Source organism: Pleurodeles waltl, chromosome 3_1, assembly GCF_031143425.1.
Source record: "Pleurodeles waltl isolate 20211129_DDA chromosome 3_1, aPleWal1.hap1.20221129, whole genome shotgun sequence".
In the NCBI taxonomy this organism is placed as follows: domain Eukaryota; kingdom Metazoa; phylum Chordata; class Amphibia; order Caudata; family Salamandridae; genus Pleurodeles; species Pleurodeles waltl.
The window spans coordinates 839,287,384-839,303,765 of NC_090440.1; the positions used below are offsets into that span (position 1 = coordinate 839,287,384).

The window sequence follows — 16,382 nt, forward strand, 5'->3', positions numbered from 1 at the left end:
TTAGCTCTAGTACCCATTTAGGACTTAATTTGTCGAAACTAGATTGCAAAACTGCAATTTCTCGGAAGCCTGTTCGATGAGATGATATGGCAAAGTTAGATCCTGATTACGACTTTGGTGGTAGGATCACAAAACCACCAAGGCGGCGGTCCCAAACAGACCGCCAAGTCAACGGTCCCTCACCTGCCGTTGGCCCAGTGGCAGTCTAGGTCATGGTGTTGGCCCTGCGGGGGACGCAGTCAGCAATACAGGGTATATTTTTACATGTGTCGATGCAGGTGTGTACATTTTGACCAAAAGGTACACATATACATGACATATGTAAAAATAAGTTATTTTCAGGGGTGAAGATGTTGCAGTGAAGGGGGACCCCTGGATGAAGAGGCTCACCTTGGAGACTAACGGGAAAAGAAGGAAATGGGGGCACTAGCGCCCCATTTCCTTTGATTCCACCAACTAGGATACAGGCGGTCTCTCCCGCCACGGTCGGCTTGGCAGAACAGAACATTGTAATGTGCACAGCAGTACCCTTGCCTATACCGCCCTGTGACTGCTGCTTTTCTCCAGCCGCTGTCAAAGCTGTCAGCAGATGGCTGGTGGTGACTGCAGGTCCCTGGCAGTCTCTAGTTCATCACACCACCAACATTGTTATACGGCGGTCGGAACACCAACCCAGTGTTGGTTGACTGCGGCTACCATGGCGGTCCCCAGACTGCCAAACTCGTAATCAGGGCCTTAGATCCTAAATCACTATTCGTAATTGACAGTTCCTGTTACGTCTCTGCTTGGTTTGCTCTGTACAAGTGACGCTACATACATGCTCATGTATATAAACAGAGCATAAAGAGAGTAATCAAATCCAAAGCAGGTGCTATTGATGCAATGCTTATAGAGCTGTATGCTATTAACATGTGACCATGATATGTTGGATTTCCCACCTTCAGCATTCAATCTCATTGAAAGCCTAGATCTTGTCCAGCATTTTTCCAAGGTGACAGATGAGAGAAGAGTGGAGTTTCTTCAATTGTGTTTCAGGACTACTTCACACATACATCAATATGGACCTACACAGAACACTCTAACACATATACCCCCCCCTTGCCTCACAAACTAGCCTACAATATTAATCCAGTTTGCATATGTCATTAGGTCTTGCACAAGACAGGATTAGCTGTATTTTTTTAAATACATTTTGTGTTCAATGTATACAGAATTGACATTATGTCTGCCCTTTGCTCCTGATTCAATAGCTTTCCTCACTATTATTGTTACTTTCCTGGTGCATAACCTTGTTTCCCTTGTTTTGACTGGACAAGTTATATCCCTTCAGTGCTGACATAATGGACCTATTTTTTAATTTGTGTTTTAACACTCCATAGGAGCGCATAGTTTGCCTTACTTTCTTCCTAATCTGCTTGTTGCGCGTAACATCCCCATGCTACCATTTGACCTCTCTTCCTGCAACATCCCCACTCACAGTTCCTGTTGGCTGTTCCTCTTATGCCCCTCCCTTTTCCGCTGTTCCTTTGTTTTTTAAGAAGACCTTCATTTATTTAAAATTGTTTTTGTGAGGACCCGGCAGTTGCATACTGCTATTGAACTACTTGCTTCTATGTATTTGTGTGTCCTCTACAACATACTTTATTTCTTAATTTAGTGTTCGAAAATTCTCTTTGGTTATTTTGAGGCAGTAAATTCATTGTAAAGTGTTAGATGTTTGCTGTTTCCCGCTGGGCCACCCCAGACTTTTGCCTTATTTTGTTGAACACATTCTTATTGACCATAGGACTCTGTGAACTTTACTCCTGCTAACCAATAGTAAAGTGCTAATGCTCTCCCTTTTAAACATGATAAATTGACTTGTACCTAACTGACACACTTAATTTATTTTTAGGTCCCTAGTTTATGTTTCTAAGTGTAACTCTGGCTTATACATTAAATGGTACACACTGTAGAGCTCATTGTGCCACCTACTAAAGTAGCCCTTTAAAACATGACTGTCCTTGCAGCTTGTGTGTGTAGTTTTAAAATGCTGGTTTGACCTGGCAAAGTAAACCTTCTGCCAGGCCTAAACCTTCCTTTTTAATGCTTTTATGTCACCCCTAAATTAGGCCCTTAAAGTCCATGGGACAGGGTGCATGAGTTTTGAAACATAGGACATGTAGCATTAAAGTTTCACAGGTCCTGGCAGTGAAAATCATCCAAAGCCATTTTTCATTGTGGTAAGGCTGACACTACTGTAGAGAAATTCTGGATTACATTATAACAATTTATAATTACTTAACTTCAGTTTGGGAGCAGCTAGACACATGGTTAAAGGACTCATTTTAATAGTAATTTTTAATCCAACTTAATGATAAAGTTGGGTTTTATTTCACTATCTTTGGAATTACGTTTTTAGAAAGTTGTCATTATGCCACATAAGCCAAATGTGCCTTTCTGTCGGTGTCCAGTGTCACCTGGCCCTTGACAGTTGGTTTATTGCTTCCAGACAGTGGACAAAGACCTTGGGTGTGGCGAGGGGCATTCCTTTCCTGAGCAGCATAACTTTGGGGCGGTACTCAGCATGCACTTGAGCTTCAGAGGATAGCCTACGGGCTGTACTCAGCCCCTTCCTGACTTAAATTAGGCCATCTTCTCACTGCAGATGCAGCCCATATGTGGGCCTGCCTGTTCTTTGTCAGTCTAGTCAGGCTGGTACCACACCCACACCCAGTGTTGCGGTAGAATAACTGACCAGATCTGGGTTAGGAGTGGGCAAAGGCTTGCCCTCCACCCCCAGGCTGTCACTGGGCATAAACACCAACCTCACAGTCCTCCTGTTAGAAACCTCCTGGACCTATGAAATCAGAAGAAGGACTGTTCTGCTGTCTGAATGCTGATGGAAGATTGGACCGGCTTGCCTTGAACCCAGAACCCCAGAATAGACTCCAAGGGTCAGTTGGCTGACCTCCTGTTTGAGCTACGGGCATGCAAGAAGCTTCCAGAGGCCTTTTCCTGCAGCTGACCAGCAGACTAGTTCCAGCTTGACCTGCCCTGGACTCTGTTGCTAATCTCCATTGGTGTGAATCCTAAGTCTAGTTGCGCCTCCCAGTCTTGGACTTAGCTGGTGTTACGGTGCACTCCTTCTGTCCAAACTGCAAAGGCTTGTGCTTCACAAACTTTTTGCCAGTCTTTCCTCTGGAGAAACGATGGGAGACCAGGACCTCCGTTGTTGTCGAATCGCTAGTCAATTTAACTTGCTGGTTTGCCTTCCTGAAGGAGATCTGACATCCAGAAAAGTTTTTAAGTCCAAATGTAGAGCGCTTCAATGACATAGATGTCAAGGCCTTCCTGGGTATGACAACTGTGCCAGAACCCTATTCTCCAGCAACCTGCCAACATCGTGCCATGCTTTGAATCCAGCTTGCGGCTAGCCCCACCGATGACTTGTCTGTGACCGCTTTTGTTCAAATAAGTTTCAAAGTCAGAAACTAAACTTTCTACCCGAATAAACTCTGTCTCTGCATCAGACCCGCTCTGAATCGCAGTCAAAGACTGAGTTTTTTATTTTATTTTATTTATTAATTTATTTTACTTTGACCTGGTTCAAATCCGTGGTTTGCACTTTGTGCTTTTTGTCGGTTTTTCGAATTCAAAGTTTAAGAATTCTTATCTCCAGTTCTACGTATTGTTTTGGTTTCATTTCATTTATTAACATTTGTTTTATTTTTCTAAATTGGTTTGAAAGTTTTCTTGTGCTGTATTTTCACTCTATTGCTATTTCAGTACTGCATAAATATTTTACAGATTGCCTTTAAATTAAGCATGACTGCTTTTGTGCCACGCTAACAGAAGGTTAAGCATAAGTTTGTTTCAAGACATTGGTGATTCACCCTCACATGGATTGCGATTATCCATTGAAGTGAAACCCCCAAGAAATAATTTAATTTCTTAAATAAAGTGGAACAGAACGTTCAGAGATGGCTGACAGTGCATCATCATTCATACATGCGCAGAGTCAGGCATTTTGGAATGCTTTTTCTTCCAATCCAAGGTGGGTGCCTATGCTTGCACACAAAGAGCATTCCAAGATGATTGCCTTTGCATGCGTATATGTGCTGATGCATACAGTAGCCATCTTGGATATATATTTTTTTAAACTTTGTACACATCCCAAAGCAAAGAAGCATTGGCAGAACTAATATCTCTGTGCTTGGTTATTGCAGGGGAGACCAATTGTCTTTGCCAGCGCTTGTTTTTATTTTCTTTTTTTCTTGTTTAAATTGCATCCTACATCTCCTAATCCTATAGATCAGTGGTTCCCAACCTTTTGGCTTCTGTGAACCCCTACTTTATCAGTACTGGAACCCCACTGAATCATTGTTGGAACATAATCTGTTAATAATATTAAATTTTCTAAGCAGTCACAGACCCCCTGAGGAGGCTTTGTGGACCCCCAGGGCTCCCCGGACCACAGGTTGGGAACCACTGCTATAGATCCTTAATTTCAGACTACATTTGCAATATTAAATTGCATTAGGGTATTCCTTCTTTTTGTTTTTCCGTGGCCTTTCCTTATTTTGTGTTTCATGTTGTTTGAGGAGATTGCTTAACTCTATTGTCTTAGCCAGTTTCTTCAAATTCTTAGAGCTTTCAAAAAAAGTGAGCCCCACATGGACTTTGCTTACTTATTGAAAAGAAACCTGGCCAACTGTATATTACTGCTGTGAATCTTAATAGGGTACAATGACTTCTGGTTTGACTACTTCTTAATGCAAAAATCTCACACATTTCACCCACCAAGGTTCCTTGCTCACTCAGTCTTTCCTCAATCGCTGTTTCTTAAGTGATCACATTCTCTCTGTCGCTGGGAGATGTTTTTCTCCATACAGCTACTTTAACATATTGCCAAACCTACTATGGGATCTGTCTGTTTTGCAAACTGAGCTATGGTATTTCTGTTCTTTAAAACCACTGTGTCTCTGATTGACCCCTGCAAGTAGAGAAGGAATTTAAAACTTCTGAGTCCAACTACAAAAAAAAGTATTTACCAAAGTGAACAATTCTGTCTGAGCCCAACTACAAAAAAAAGTAGTCACCAAATAGAAACATTGTATTTCTCACTAAAAGATTCTCAAGGTTCTTCCATCGTGTTTAGCCAGAAAACTTTCAAGAAGATTTGGGATGCTGAGAACAGATTGTTAATGCTGAGTAAGGTGAACCAGCGACTGTATGCCCCCCCCCACCAAAGCAATGACTTAACACGGCATTCAATGTGTCAAACTGGAGGTTGCATAATGTATAAACAGAAGAATTCTCTGTATCATTTAAGAAGATGATATATGGCTTATAAAACCCTAGTAATGTTAATGTAAATCCTAGTTATTATGAGCTTTCATACCTTTCCAATCTCTCCAAAAGGTGTATTCAATTCATATTTTTAATAAAACAACCATATATGTATATATACAGTGCTTTATTCCACTCACCCATATAAGTGTAGTTAGGAACTTCTTTCCGATTGTTCGCTCCAAAAGTGTCCAATAACCCTAGCAGTAATTAACTCCCCGCTGTCTTTTACTTTTCCCTCTCTCCACCCTCTTTTCTTAGTTCCTATATTGTAGCTTTGCCATGTTTTACCCTCTTAAATCTTTTTACTCCAAGGTCCTCCTTAGGAGTAACCCATTATATATATTTCCTGTTATTTCCCTGTCCTAGAATTACCTTTACCAGAGGTCCCAGTATTTGAAGGGGTGGAGAAATAATGTGAGTTATGTGTTTTTGGGGAATACATGGAAATCTGGATTGTTGTGCTGACTCCACATATCTTTGCTCAGTTTTTTTTCTCCAAGACTTTACCTACAGTGAACAAATTGTGATCTCTTAAGTGCACAATTTTGCGCAGGTCCAAAGGGGCCTAGAGCTGTAACTGGGAAAGCACATCATTACCTGTCAGGTCCCAACTGTAGAAGCCTTGAAGGGTTGAGACTTGAGCCAACCTTCTTGGGAGTCCCACCCATTAACTTTCTGTCTTGTTTGATGGCAATAATTGGTTCAATTTAGACGAAAACCAAGTTCATACTGCTTATTCCCACACAAAAAACAACATTTATATCTCTCCCCAGGCAAATTGAAGATGAACGATAGGTGCAATCTTTGATCCCACAGTGCCTTTGTAAAATCTCTCTAATGCCTTGTTAGCCTCACCCAGTTACTATATGAAACTGTTATGCAGAATTAGCCTTTTACTGGTTCCAGCTAATAATTTAATATTAGCTAAAATGGTCTCTACTGCTGTGTGAAAATGGCCTTGTTTCCCAACAAACCAGTTTTGCCCTCATGGCTTCACAGAAGACATTAAAAAGCACGAGTAGGCTTCTGGTCTTACTCACTATGTCCTACTCTAGAATGCTGGTGTGGTTTGTTGTACCTCCAGAGAGGGACCCTTCCAAAAGGCAGGACTTAAAACAAATTGTTTCCTTGCTCCCTAATGGAAGTTAGTTGACTCCTTTGCAGTTAAATGGGATTGTCGGTGCATAAAGTGTGTTTTCCCTTCGCTCCCTTTTCTTTGGTCCTGATATTATCTCAAGGCTTAGTGGGCACTGAGAATATATGGTGTGACATTTCGTTTTTGAGTTCAGATTAAAGTGTTAATAGACCGATCCTGAAAAAAGTGCATTTTGATATCAAGATATTGAATAGGCGTGCCAATCTGGCTCCTTTCAGAGTTGTGTATTTTTTGATGGCTCAGGTATGTATGATGATAGGTCCAGGCATGTCTCTTTCTTCACACTGTGTTTTCTATATGTGGACTGAGAAGTATGTCTTTTCTTTTAAGCTTCATCTGAATAACTCCTGTGGGCATGTAACTATGTCTTCGAGTCTACTGTTGTCTTTTCCTGGCATTTTCTTTATTGTTGTCTCTTTTATCTTGGATAATTTGTATTTGTAGTTCCGTATTTGCTGTGAGGAGTGAGGAAGACTATCATAAAGTAAAAAGAGCCTGGGCTGTTAGTTCAGTTATATCTAGTGAGTTAGCGGTAGCTTGTGTGAACAGTGTTTGCAATCATGCAGTCAGTGGTTGCTCAGAGTATTTTTAAAGTCCAACTAGAGAGAAGGTAAGTATATGTTCTATGTCGTGTCACACTTGTCTCATGTTGCTGCTTCTTCATTTTCTTTTTTCTTCTATTTAGTGAAGAACACTGTATATGTTTATATTTTGTCATTTTCAAACTTCTCAGTCTCTGCAGCGTATATGAATTCAAAAGGAAGGTGAGTGAAAGCTAAGTCTCAACATAGATTGGACATTTAGGTGGTCCTAGTTTCAGTACAATCTGATTGATAGTTGATGAGCTTTGGATTCCCCTTCTTTTCCATATTAATTTCTCTGTTCTGTGTTTATTGGGTGTGTGTAGACTTAGACACTGCAGGGCGTCTTGCTTTAATGCTTCTTTCCCCAGACAAAGGCTGCTTCTTGCCTTATGGTTCAGTAGGTTTTCTGCAGGGGATTCCATACTGTAGTAGATTGTGTTGTGCTACTTATTCCACCAAAGCTTCTGTGAATCTCTTCATTGAGGGCCCTTACTCCTCCTCCTCCCTCACTGTACCTTGCCTTCCAACACTCTAAACACACCGGCTTCTCTAGGAAATTGGGAATTGGAATCAGTTGGGGCATACAGACACCAACACAGATGTTGCAGTTTGCGGTACTTCACTTTTATTTACTCAGTTTGTCATATCTGCATTTCTTCTGTGTGGTCATCTGCTTTCTTCCAGTGATGCTTGCTTGCCCATATGAGGCAGTAGTGAGCAGATGTCCGTGGGTACCCATCTACTGGCAATTGAATGCCTCTTGCTATAGGTCATGGAGACTATCTTGTTACACCTCTAATTGTGTCTTAATTTGGGTGTATCTATATCTTCTTAGAATTCTAGCCTTGAACAGTACATTCCTTCTTTTTCTAATTTCAGGCAACTTTTTTTGGTTAACTAGGGGGTCTCACTGATGGGTCATTCTATTTCATATTTACCTTAGTTATGTTTGCAGGCCTCAGTTTACAATGTGTTCGTTTAAAACCATAATTGAGTGAAAAAGAGAGGAATTTAGCTTTCAAAATTTCCCGAATGTTTTGTTTTATTTACTTACCTAGTAAAAACTAAACATTTAAAAGGGATCTGGAGTCTTTTCAAAAATGTGCTCAATATATTTTCCAAACTGGTTACATAAATAAGTAATGGTCATGATAATTGTATTTGGAGGAGTGAATTTAAAAAAATGCATGTTTTTCTTCAACGTTCTCAGTGTCATAATGTATTATTCTTAATTTTTTTGCTGTAATATCTCTTTAATAAGCAATGTGATAAATGTTTTGAAATGAATAGTGTATTGTCCTAAAAGGCATTTACAAACTTCTGTTTTATAGATATGCCTTTAATAAGCAGTTTGGTACGAATCTTGCAAAATTTAGAAGATTGTCAGAAAAAAACTGTGGGATATTCAAAACTGTCCAAAGCAGACGAGACTGATAGTGAAAAAACTGTGCTCTATGAGGAAGATTTCCACTTAAAAATTTTAAAGGATATCTGTGTTGAATTTGTGTCCAACATTCTCATTCTGTTAACAAAGGTAAACAAATTCCTTTATATGTATTCTTCTTTGGTAATTTGTCATTGTACCCAAAAGTATGTTTTCAGATTTTGTTCCTTTAGTTAGTGGGACTTTGGACCCATCATACATCTAGGCACAAGGTGAGTTTTCCTTGGCCTCTGCTTCAAAATATAGGAAATTATGTGGCGATTGGCACAGAAGTTGCAAGTTTAAGAGAGAGTTTTAGTTTTTTTCCTTTTGGAAGAACACTTTTATTTGAATAGTTTTACAATTTCAAATTTGTACTTAATAGAAAATGTAATACAGCTCATGTAGTGACCATTGAATTTAGGTAGGACTTAGCACGCAAGGTAGTGTAACCTGTTCATAATAATTTAATTCGGAAGTAAATTCTATCTAAGAAACTAAGATTTGTAGGTGACTAGATCAAGTGATAGTTTTTCTACTTGAATGGTTTACTATTTGTAACAAAGAGGGTTCAAACCTTTAAAAAAAAAAAAAAACATTGTTTTATTTTGGGTATCTACTGTGATTTGAATCTTTTAATGGGTAACTGCACTGTAGACTCTACCTGAGAATTGATTTGATCTTTACTTTCTGGTTTCCACCTTCTAAAATTAGATGTGCTGTCACAGAGCTGGGATAAAAGGTGGCACTGTCTCAGATGGGAACCAGATTTTGTTAGTTTGGCCTTCTGTGACCTTATAAATTGGATTAAGGTAGAAATCCAAAAATAAATTCATAATTTCTCTTGGATGAAGTTTAAATCAAAGGAGCAAACACTTACCCGCAGGAGGAGCCACACGAAAGCCTGAGGTCGCTTCAAGAGGGCACCCATGAGTGAGAGTCTCTGCACCTCCAGAGTGTAAGCACATGGCCAGTATGTGGCTCACTTACCTGAACTTGGCTGCAACCACTGCTAGCACTAGCAGACTGGCGCACACTCAGGATCTCTGAATGTGTGACACCTGCTGGTGGGAATAAGACTGTTTCAGGCCTGTCACTCCCAATGTAACTTCCTGCTAAATTAATGTGATAGCACTGGAACACTATTGACTTTAAGTTAGTAGTAGTGGACTCTTGAGACTCAAACTACTAACAGGGCATAGCCTGGATGTTACCAATAATGAATGGGGAATAACCATGATCGCTAACACAAGGAGTGAATTGGACAGAGTATTGCCACAAGAGCCCTAACCTCCGGGGAGGACTGTGTAATTGTTTGTGTTGTGGATATTGTATTTCCTTTCTGTGAATAGTGGTAAAAATAAAAGAATTCTCTCTCCTTTTTTTATTTATTTTTTATAAAAATTAGTATTTGACTGGGCAAAGATGTATTTTTGCTGCTTCGCGCATTTTGAGTTGTGAGCCTGTGATCACTGTCCTGTATCTAGTTCTCCCCCGAGGTAGTTCTGGACTGCTCGGACAATGCTATCCTGAAAGTCAAGTACAGAAGGGGTACTTGGCCTAGTTGCATAGAATCCATAGTAGATCGAATTGCTGGGGTTCCTGAAGGGAGGAAGTCCCTTCTGTGGACCAGTCTTGTGGCTACCCTGGAATGTATACATACTTAAACTGTACATGCTGGCATCCTGCAAGTGGTTGAAGGCCTGGGTGCTGAGGAGTGCAGGCAGGGGAAATTGTTTGCTATGGAGCACGGTATAGGGCTCTGCCAGAAATATTCCTGGTCAGAAGATAACAAGGGTTGAACAGGATGGCAGGTCCAGGCACCTACAGCAAGATGCTTTTGAGGGGGCAGTAGCAAGCTATTAGCTAACATCATGTTACATTTAGTTTGCAACAAGACTGCACTAAACCTGTCCTACTGGGATGAGCTTACCTTTGAGTGTATAATCCCAAAAACTGCATCCAGTCTCCACCCAGTAGAGCAGGACAGTTTTAAAAAGAAGCCACCTATGTAGTGCATTTTCTAATGGATACTTCTAAATGTAGATTATTTGGCTTTATAATATCTCCCAGGCTCCTGACTTGAACTGGAGAATTTTCTTCAGTAGTGCTTCTGTGTGCTGGGGGTTGATGTTGAGCAGCTTTGCCTGGCTCCCTTCCTCTTTGAACATGATGGAGCAGTACCTCATATAACCGCTTCCCCTGCAAGCTGACATCCATTCTTCTCTTTCTGCTCCTTCCAATACAGATATTTAGCTCCACTCCCAACTGTGTTGACCTGCCACTAGTTTTGAAATCCTGTGTCAGTCGTGTGAACAATGCATTCCAAGATGTTTTGAGACTTTGAGGGAAAGTCCTGTATCACCACAGAACAACAAGAAGCTTCAGTCTTCCCACAGGTCCTGCTTCCAATCCAAGCTGTAGGCTTGATCCTTATCACAAGGACATTCATGCGGCTGCTCTACTTCCTGCTCAATATTCTGTAATATGTCAAAGCAAAAATGCAAACACAATAAAGCTAAGCAAGACTCAACCTCATTCCGGCTCATACAGACTTAAACAACGGACTCAAGATCCACATTGGTTCTCATTGCACCAAAGCCAATACCAACTCCACCTGATCCAATGGAAGACCTTCTGCCCACGCCCATGTTGGACCGTGAACTGATGTCAGCTTGACCATTGTCACACTGTGAGATCATGACAGCTCAACCAATCATTATGCAGCCTGATTCTAATCCAGTACTTTTACTGCAATGCAACTATTGGCTCTATTCTCTTTTTGGTTCAGACTCTGGTCCTATACTAGCACACGGGGCACATCAAGATACTGATGACAGTGGGGAAGAGAATGGCTCGTTTCCTTCTTAATATACGGATGACACCTGAACTTTGCTCTTCCTTTTAAGCTGAGCTTTGCTTACCCCATGGACAGTAATGGAGCAAAGTGCCTTATTTACAGTTCTGTTTTGGAGGGCAACTGAGGTTCTAGATTTGCAGTTTTCCTCCACTGAGATTAAGACAAATGCTCTGAAGAGGATTCTCCAAATGGGCCGCTGATATCAGACCCCCCTACTTCCACTTATTTTTTCCCTCATAGATGCCTTGACTGCAACATGGTTGAAATCATGTTGTTGTCCACCCATTAGTTAAGAAAAAGCCAGGCAACACAGAACTGCACACTGGATCCGGACTTCCTCATCAAGCACCCTACTCTAGAAAATCTTATTATACATGCTTTGACCAATCAGTGTAGCCCTAATTCATTCCCCCCTGCCGCTCCTTCTGGGCTAGAAAATCAAAATAGTTTGATGCCTTTGGCAGAAGATGTTTTCTTCTGCCAGCTTCTTGCTACTCCATTATCGCACTTTACCTGTTGGGCCACTACCCGTGTGCTGTATGTTGGACTGTTAACCACATGCCATATGGAACATGGCCAGCAAGATCTTGCGGGCACTCCAGGAGGACCTTGGGGCCTTCCGGATTCAGACTTTTCATGATGGCCAAGTGAAGTGAGTCATCTGCTTTGGTCTAGAGACCATAGATTGCATTCGCAGAGCGGATGGCACCAATATCATGATTCGCAGGCAAAGCCTGGTTGAGGTTAACCAGATTTTCTGGTGATGTGGAAGCATCGCTGATGGACATGACTTGCTACGGTTCCAGACATTTCAGAGAGAGGAACTGTGTGCTGCATTGGTTTAAAGACAGTAGCACCACAGCTTGTTCCTTAGGACATTGACTCCTGATCAGTTCTGCATGTTTAAGGGCTATTCCAGGGGACTGGCTTACAAGCAGTGGCACAGTTAGCAGCCAGTGGTACAGCAGACAAACCTGGACATTCAAGGCCACAGACATCGCACAGGCCAGCAGGGGCATGTGTCCTCCAACTCCTCCTTCTCCTCTGCTACCATGGCCAGCATGCCATGTTAGTTTACCTACAACGACCCAGGGCAAACTCGAGACAACAGGATTTGTTATTTCCTTCCTGGGTAGAGAGCCATCATGTCCTACAGATGCATCTTACAGATAGTTCAAAGGGGCGACACCCTGATTTTCGTTCCCTCCCCAATCCATTTTCCTCCCGCACAGGACTGCATATCTGAGGAGCATCTTTCTATCCTCCAGCAGGAGGGATATGCCTTAAAGTGCCATCGAATGGGTACCAAACTCTGAAAGAAGTAAGGACTGTTAGTTACACTGCTTTCTCGTATTGAAAAAGGATGGGGGGGGGGGGGTGCTTCAGGTCTATACCAGGCCTTTGGCATGTAAATGCCTTCCTGTGGGAAGAAAAATCCAAAATGCTCAATTTGGCCCATGTCATGTGTGCTTTAGGCCCAGGGGACTGGATGTTGGCCCTAAACCTGCAGGATATGTATTTTCATATTCTCGTCCTGCAGTCCCATAGGCATTATCTGTCGGTCAAGGTGGGCCAGAAGCACTTTATTTTGGTGGGATCTCCTTGGTCTCACCTTGGCCCCTCAGGTATTACTTGAAGTAATAGTAGTGGTCGCTGAATTTCTTCGGAGGTCAGAAGTCCCAATATTCGTGTACCAAGTCTCATCTGATTAATTCATAGTGCTTCAATTCATTGCGATGATACAGTGAGGTTTAAGGCTTTTCCTATGCCACAGTGAATCTGGGACATTCAATCTATGACCCTGATATTTATGGGTTGAGTCCTGGATCTCGGCGAGGATGGCTCTTAGGATTCTGGGTCTCTTGCATATTCCTTGTTAGCAATGCCATGTGGTACATGTGGGCCCTACATTGGACCCTGAAATCTCAGTGGGCCCAGTATCAAAGCTGCCTCTCCAGTTTCATCCAGGTCTTAAAAGAGACTGCCCAAGATCTGCAGTAATGGCTGACCTAGCCCATTTTGTCTTGCGGCAGACCATGCTTCCTTTCTCAACCGGATTTTATATTGATGACAGATGTATCCCTGGTGGGTTGGTAGGTGGTGGTAGGGAATCCTATCTCTATTGTCTCCAACAGAAAGCCAACTGCTTTGCCTGTGACCTGGTGGGATTCTTGAATGCTAAGGTGAACAAACTGTACAGACTACATCTTGGAGATTGCGAGTTGTGTCTGCATCATGAGATGACACAGGGTGTATTCAACTAGTGAGAATAGCACTGAGTAGTTCATTTTTGCCACCCTGTAAGTGCAGTGTCAAAGATTTTGCACATTAGTGTTTCCGCAAGACACATTCTGGCTGGAATTAAATGAGGGACTCCCTCAACTTCCTCCTTTGCCCAGAGATCTGAAGAAGATCAAAAACTACCTGGCCCAAGTCATCTTGGTTGCCCTGGATTGAGCCAGTAGAGTGTGATACCCAGAACTCCTAAGCATGAGGATCTGTTCTCCAATCAAGGTAATACATCTGGAAGACCACTTGTCTCAGCAGCATGGGAGGGTCTTCCGTTGGAACCGAAGATCCGTAACTTATTCTGCCATGCGTGGAGATTGAGCTGCATTTAAGTTGCAAACCGTGATGTTGCATGTCATCATCACTGCTAGTCGCCCTTCAACAAAATCCATCTATGCAAAACCCTGGTACAAATTTGTTGCTGGGCTTGGAATGCCAAACACTGCCCGTCCCGCAACCAATGCAGTCAGATTCTATTTCTTCTTTTATTCTTCAAGCAAGGCCTTGCACTTTGCACACTGTAAAAGGTTGTCGGCCGTTTCAGCCTTTCAGCTGTCCCTGTTGAACAAGTTCTGATGTGATTTATAAAGGATTTAACATACATATTAACTCCCAAACTGTTATGCCCCCTTTGGATCTTAACTTGGTCTTGCCATTTCTTATGGGTATGACTTCGAACCTATCTAGAGTTACTCGCTGCCTCTCTTTACCCTGAAGACTGCCTTCCTTATTGTGATTTCATTAACATGTTGCATGAGTGAACTTCAGGAACTTTCAGTACAGCTGCCCTATGCCACCTTCTTTCCTGAAAAATGTGTGTTAATGACTCAAATAGCCTTTTTACTGATGGTTGTGACTCTGTTCCACGTTGGACAATCATTCATCATGTCAATGTAATTTGCTTCACTTTGCCCCCTCATCCCTCTCATCTACCACATATCTGTCCCTCCCACCTCCTTAAAGAGGAGGAGAGACTGAAAAGGGCTTTGAGTTTTTATGTCAAGGGCAGCTGCATGGACAGTTTGCTCTTTTGAGGTTTTCTGGAAACTAAAAAGTAAAGGCTTTGCAGAAGAGGACCCTGTCGATGTGAATATACCTCTGCATCAGGATGTGCTACGTGCTGGCCCAAAAAATAGACCCCTGAACATCGGAGAGACCATTCCAAAATGGTTGCTACACCAATTTCGGCACAACTTTACCTGTTCTTGATCTTTGCCAGGCTGGGACATGGGCATCTGTGCATACGTTCATGAAGCACGACTTCCTTGACAGCCAGGTCAGACAAAATCACTTCACTTGCTCAGCTGTGCAGGACTTTTGGATCAGAGTCCAATCTTCAAACCCTCCACTTTTGGGAGGTATTTATTGGAGGTCTATTTTAAGGGTAAGGTGTCTGTGGTTAGAAGTATCCATCAGCAGAACAGGTTACATATCATCTATAATGTTCCTTCTCATGAATACTCTGTCTAACCGGAGATTCCTCACTGCCCTACCACATCACTGTTCTGTAGAGTGGCCTCTATTTAACAATTTAAAAGACCCGAGTTAAAGGTCCGCAGACTATCACCAACAATGGTTCTATGCTCTGCTTCTGAAGTGGTGGAAAAGGAAAAGGCAAAAAACTGACATCTGCATGCAGGGGTTACAGTTATTGGTGATGCTGTTCAGTCACTTCAAAGGCAGTATTGAGCCACACAGCCCCATATAGAGGCGCATTGTAGCACTATTGAATACAATTTTACGGATCCAGTTGAGTTCCTTGGGAATTATCTGAAGTTAAGACATCTGCGGTTAGAGCATCCACCAGAAAAAAAGTGTTTGTGAAGGTAACTTGTTATTTGGTGATTCAGCAGGTAACCAGAGGGTTGGGGCTAAGGTGCATCCCCTTACCCTACAGAACTAAATATAAGTTTGCATATTCTTAGTTGTGGCCCTGGGGGAACTACATGGTGTCTGTGTGGATTTTGGGGGCTACCAGGAGAGGAGACACTGTAAGTCTCCACAGTTTGCCTGAGTCTCACAGGGAAAGGTTTTGTGATCATGGGAGAATCTGGAGTCGGTTGCTATTTGTGCCCAGGGCTGAGCTAGTGTCTTCCACTAGGAGTATTGGACACATTGTGGTTCCAGTCTTGAGAGACTGCTAGGCAGCTTCTTTTGAAAACAGAAACATGCACTTTAACACAAATGTTTGTTGTCTCAAAATGTTGTCAAAGCCCATAGGTGGTGCTTTGTGATGTTGAAAAGCCAGTGATAAAAATGAGTAGAATTTTTAGTTATTCATTGCCTATGAAAGTTACAAAAAACAATGGATATGGCTTTTTAACTAGTGAATGACTTAGATAATAATCCATTTGGAAAAGCCAATAGGGTTAAGATTCAACATGTTCCATTGCTCGTCATATCCAAGCCTGCTTTTTAACACTGGATTCCATTCAAATGTGTAGTCTTTAGTTGTATGTGTATAAAAATGTTGTTCTTTTTTTAAAAGTGAAAGGATTGACTGGACCTTGATTAATTGAATGTTGTTGTGTTTCAGAGTTTTAAGCTCACAGTACCTCACCAACTCTGAGAGTCAGCTGCTGTAAGGGTAGTTATGGCTTTTAATTCAGTTTGAGAGTCCACCATGAAGGGTCCCCCAGCATACCATAAGGTAAAGACCCCTGTTGTCCACATTGGCACTCAGCAGCCTCTGATTGCACTGACATGGCCGATTTCTCACACCATTTGTGATGAGGC

General features: G+C 42.0%; 1 protein-coding gene across 1 annotated transcript in view; it reads left to right on the forward strand.

The window, feature by feature from the left end:
• SAAL1 (serum amyloid A like 1) overlaps positions 1-16,382 on the forward strand; it is a 222,266-nt gene that overhangs the window by 152,172 nt on the left and 53,712 nt on the right. Inside the window, exon 12 of the mRNA XM_069223754.1 lies at positions 8,406-8,608. Coding sequence (XP_069079855.1) covers positions 8,406-8,608 — 203 coding nt within the window. The remainder of the gene's footprint in view (positions 1-8,405; positions 8,609-16,382) is intronic.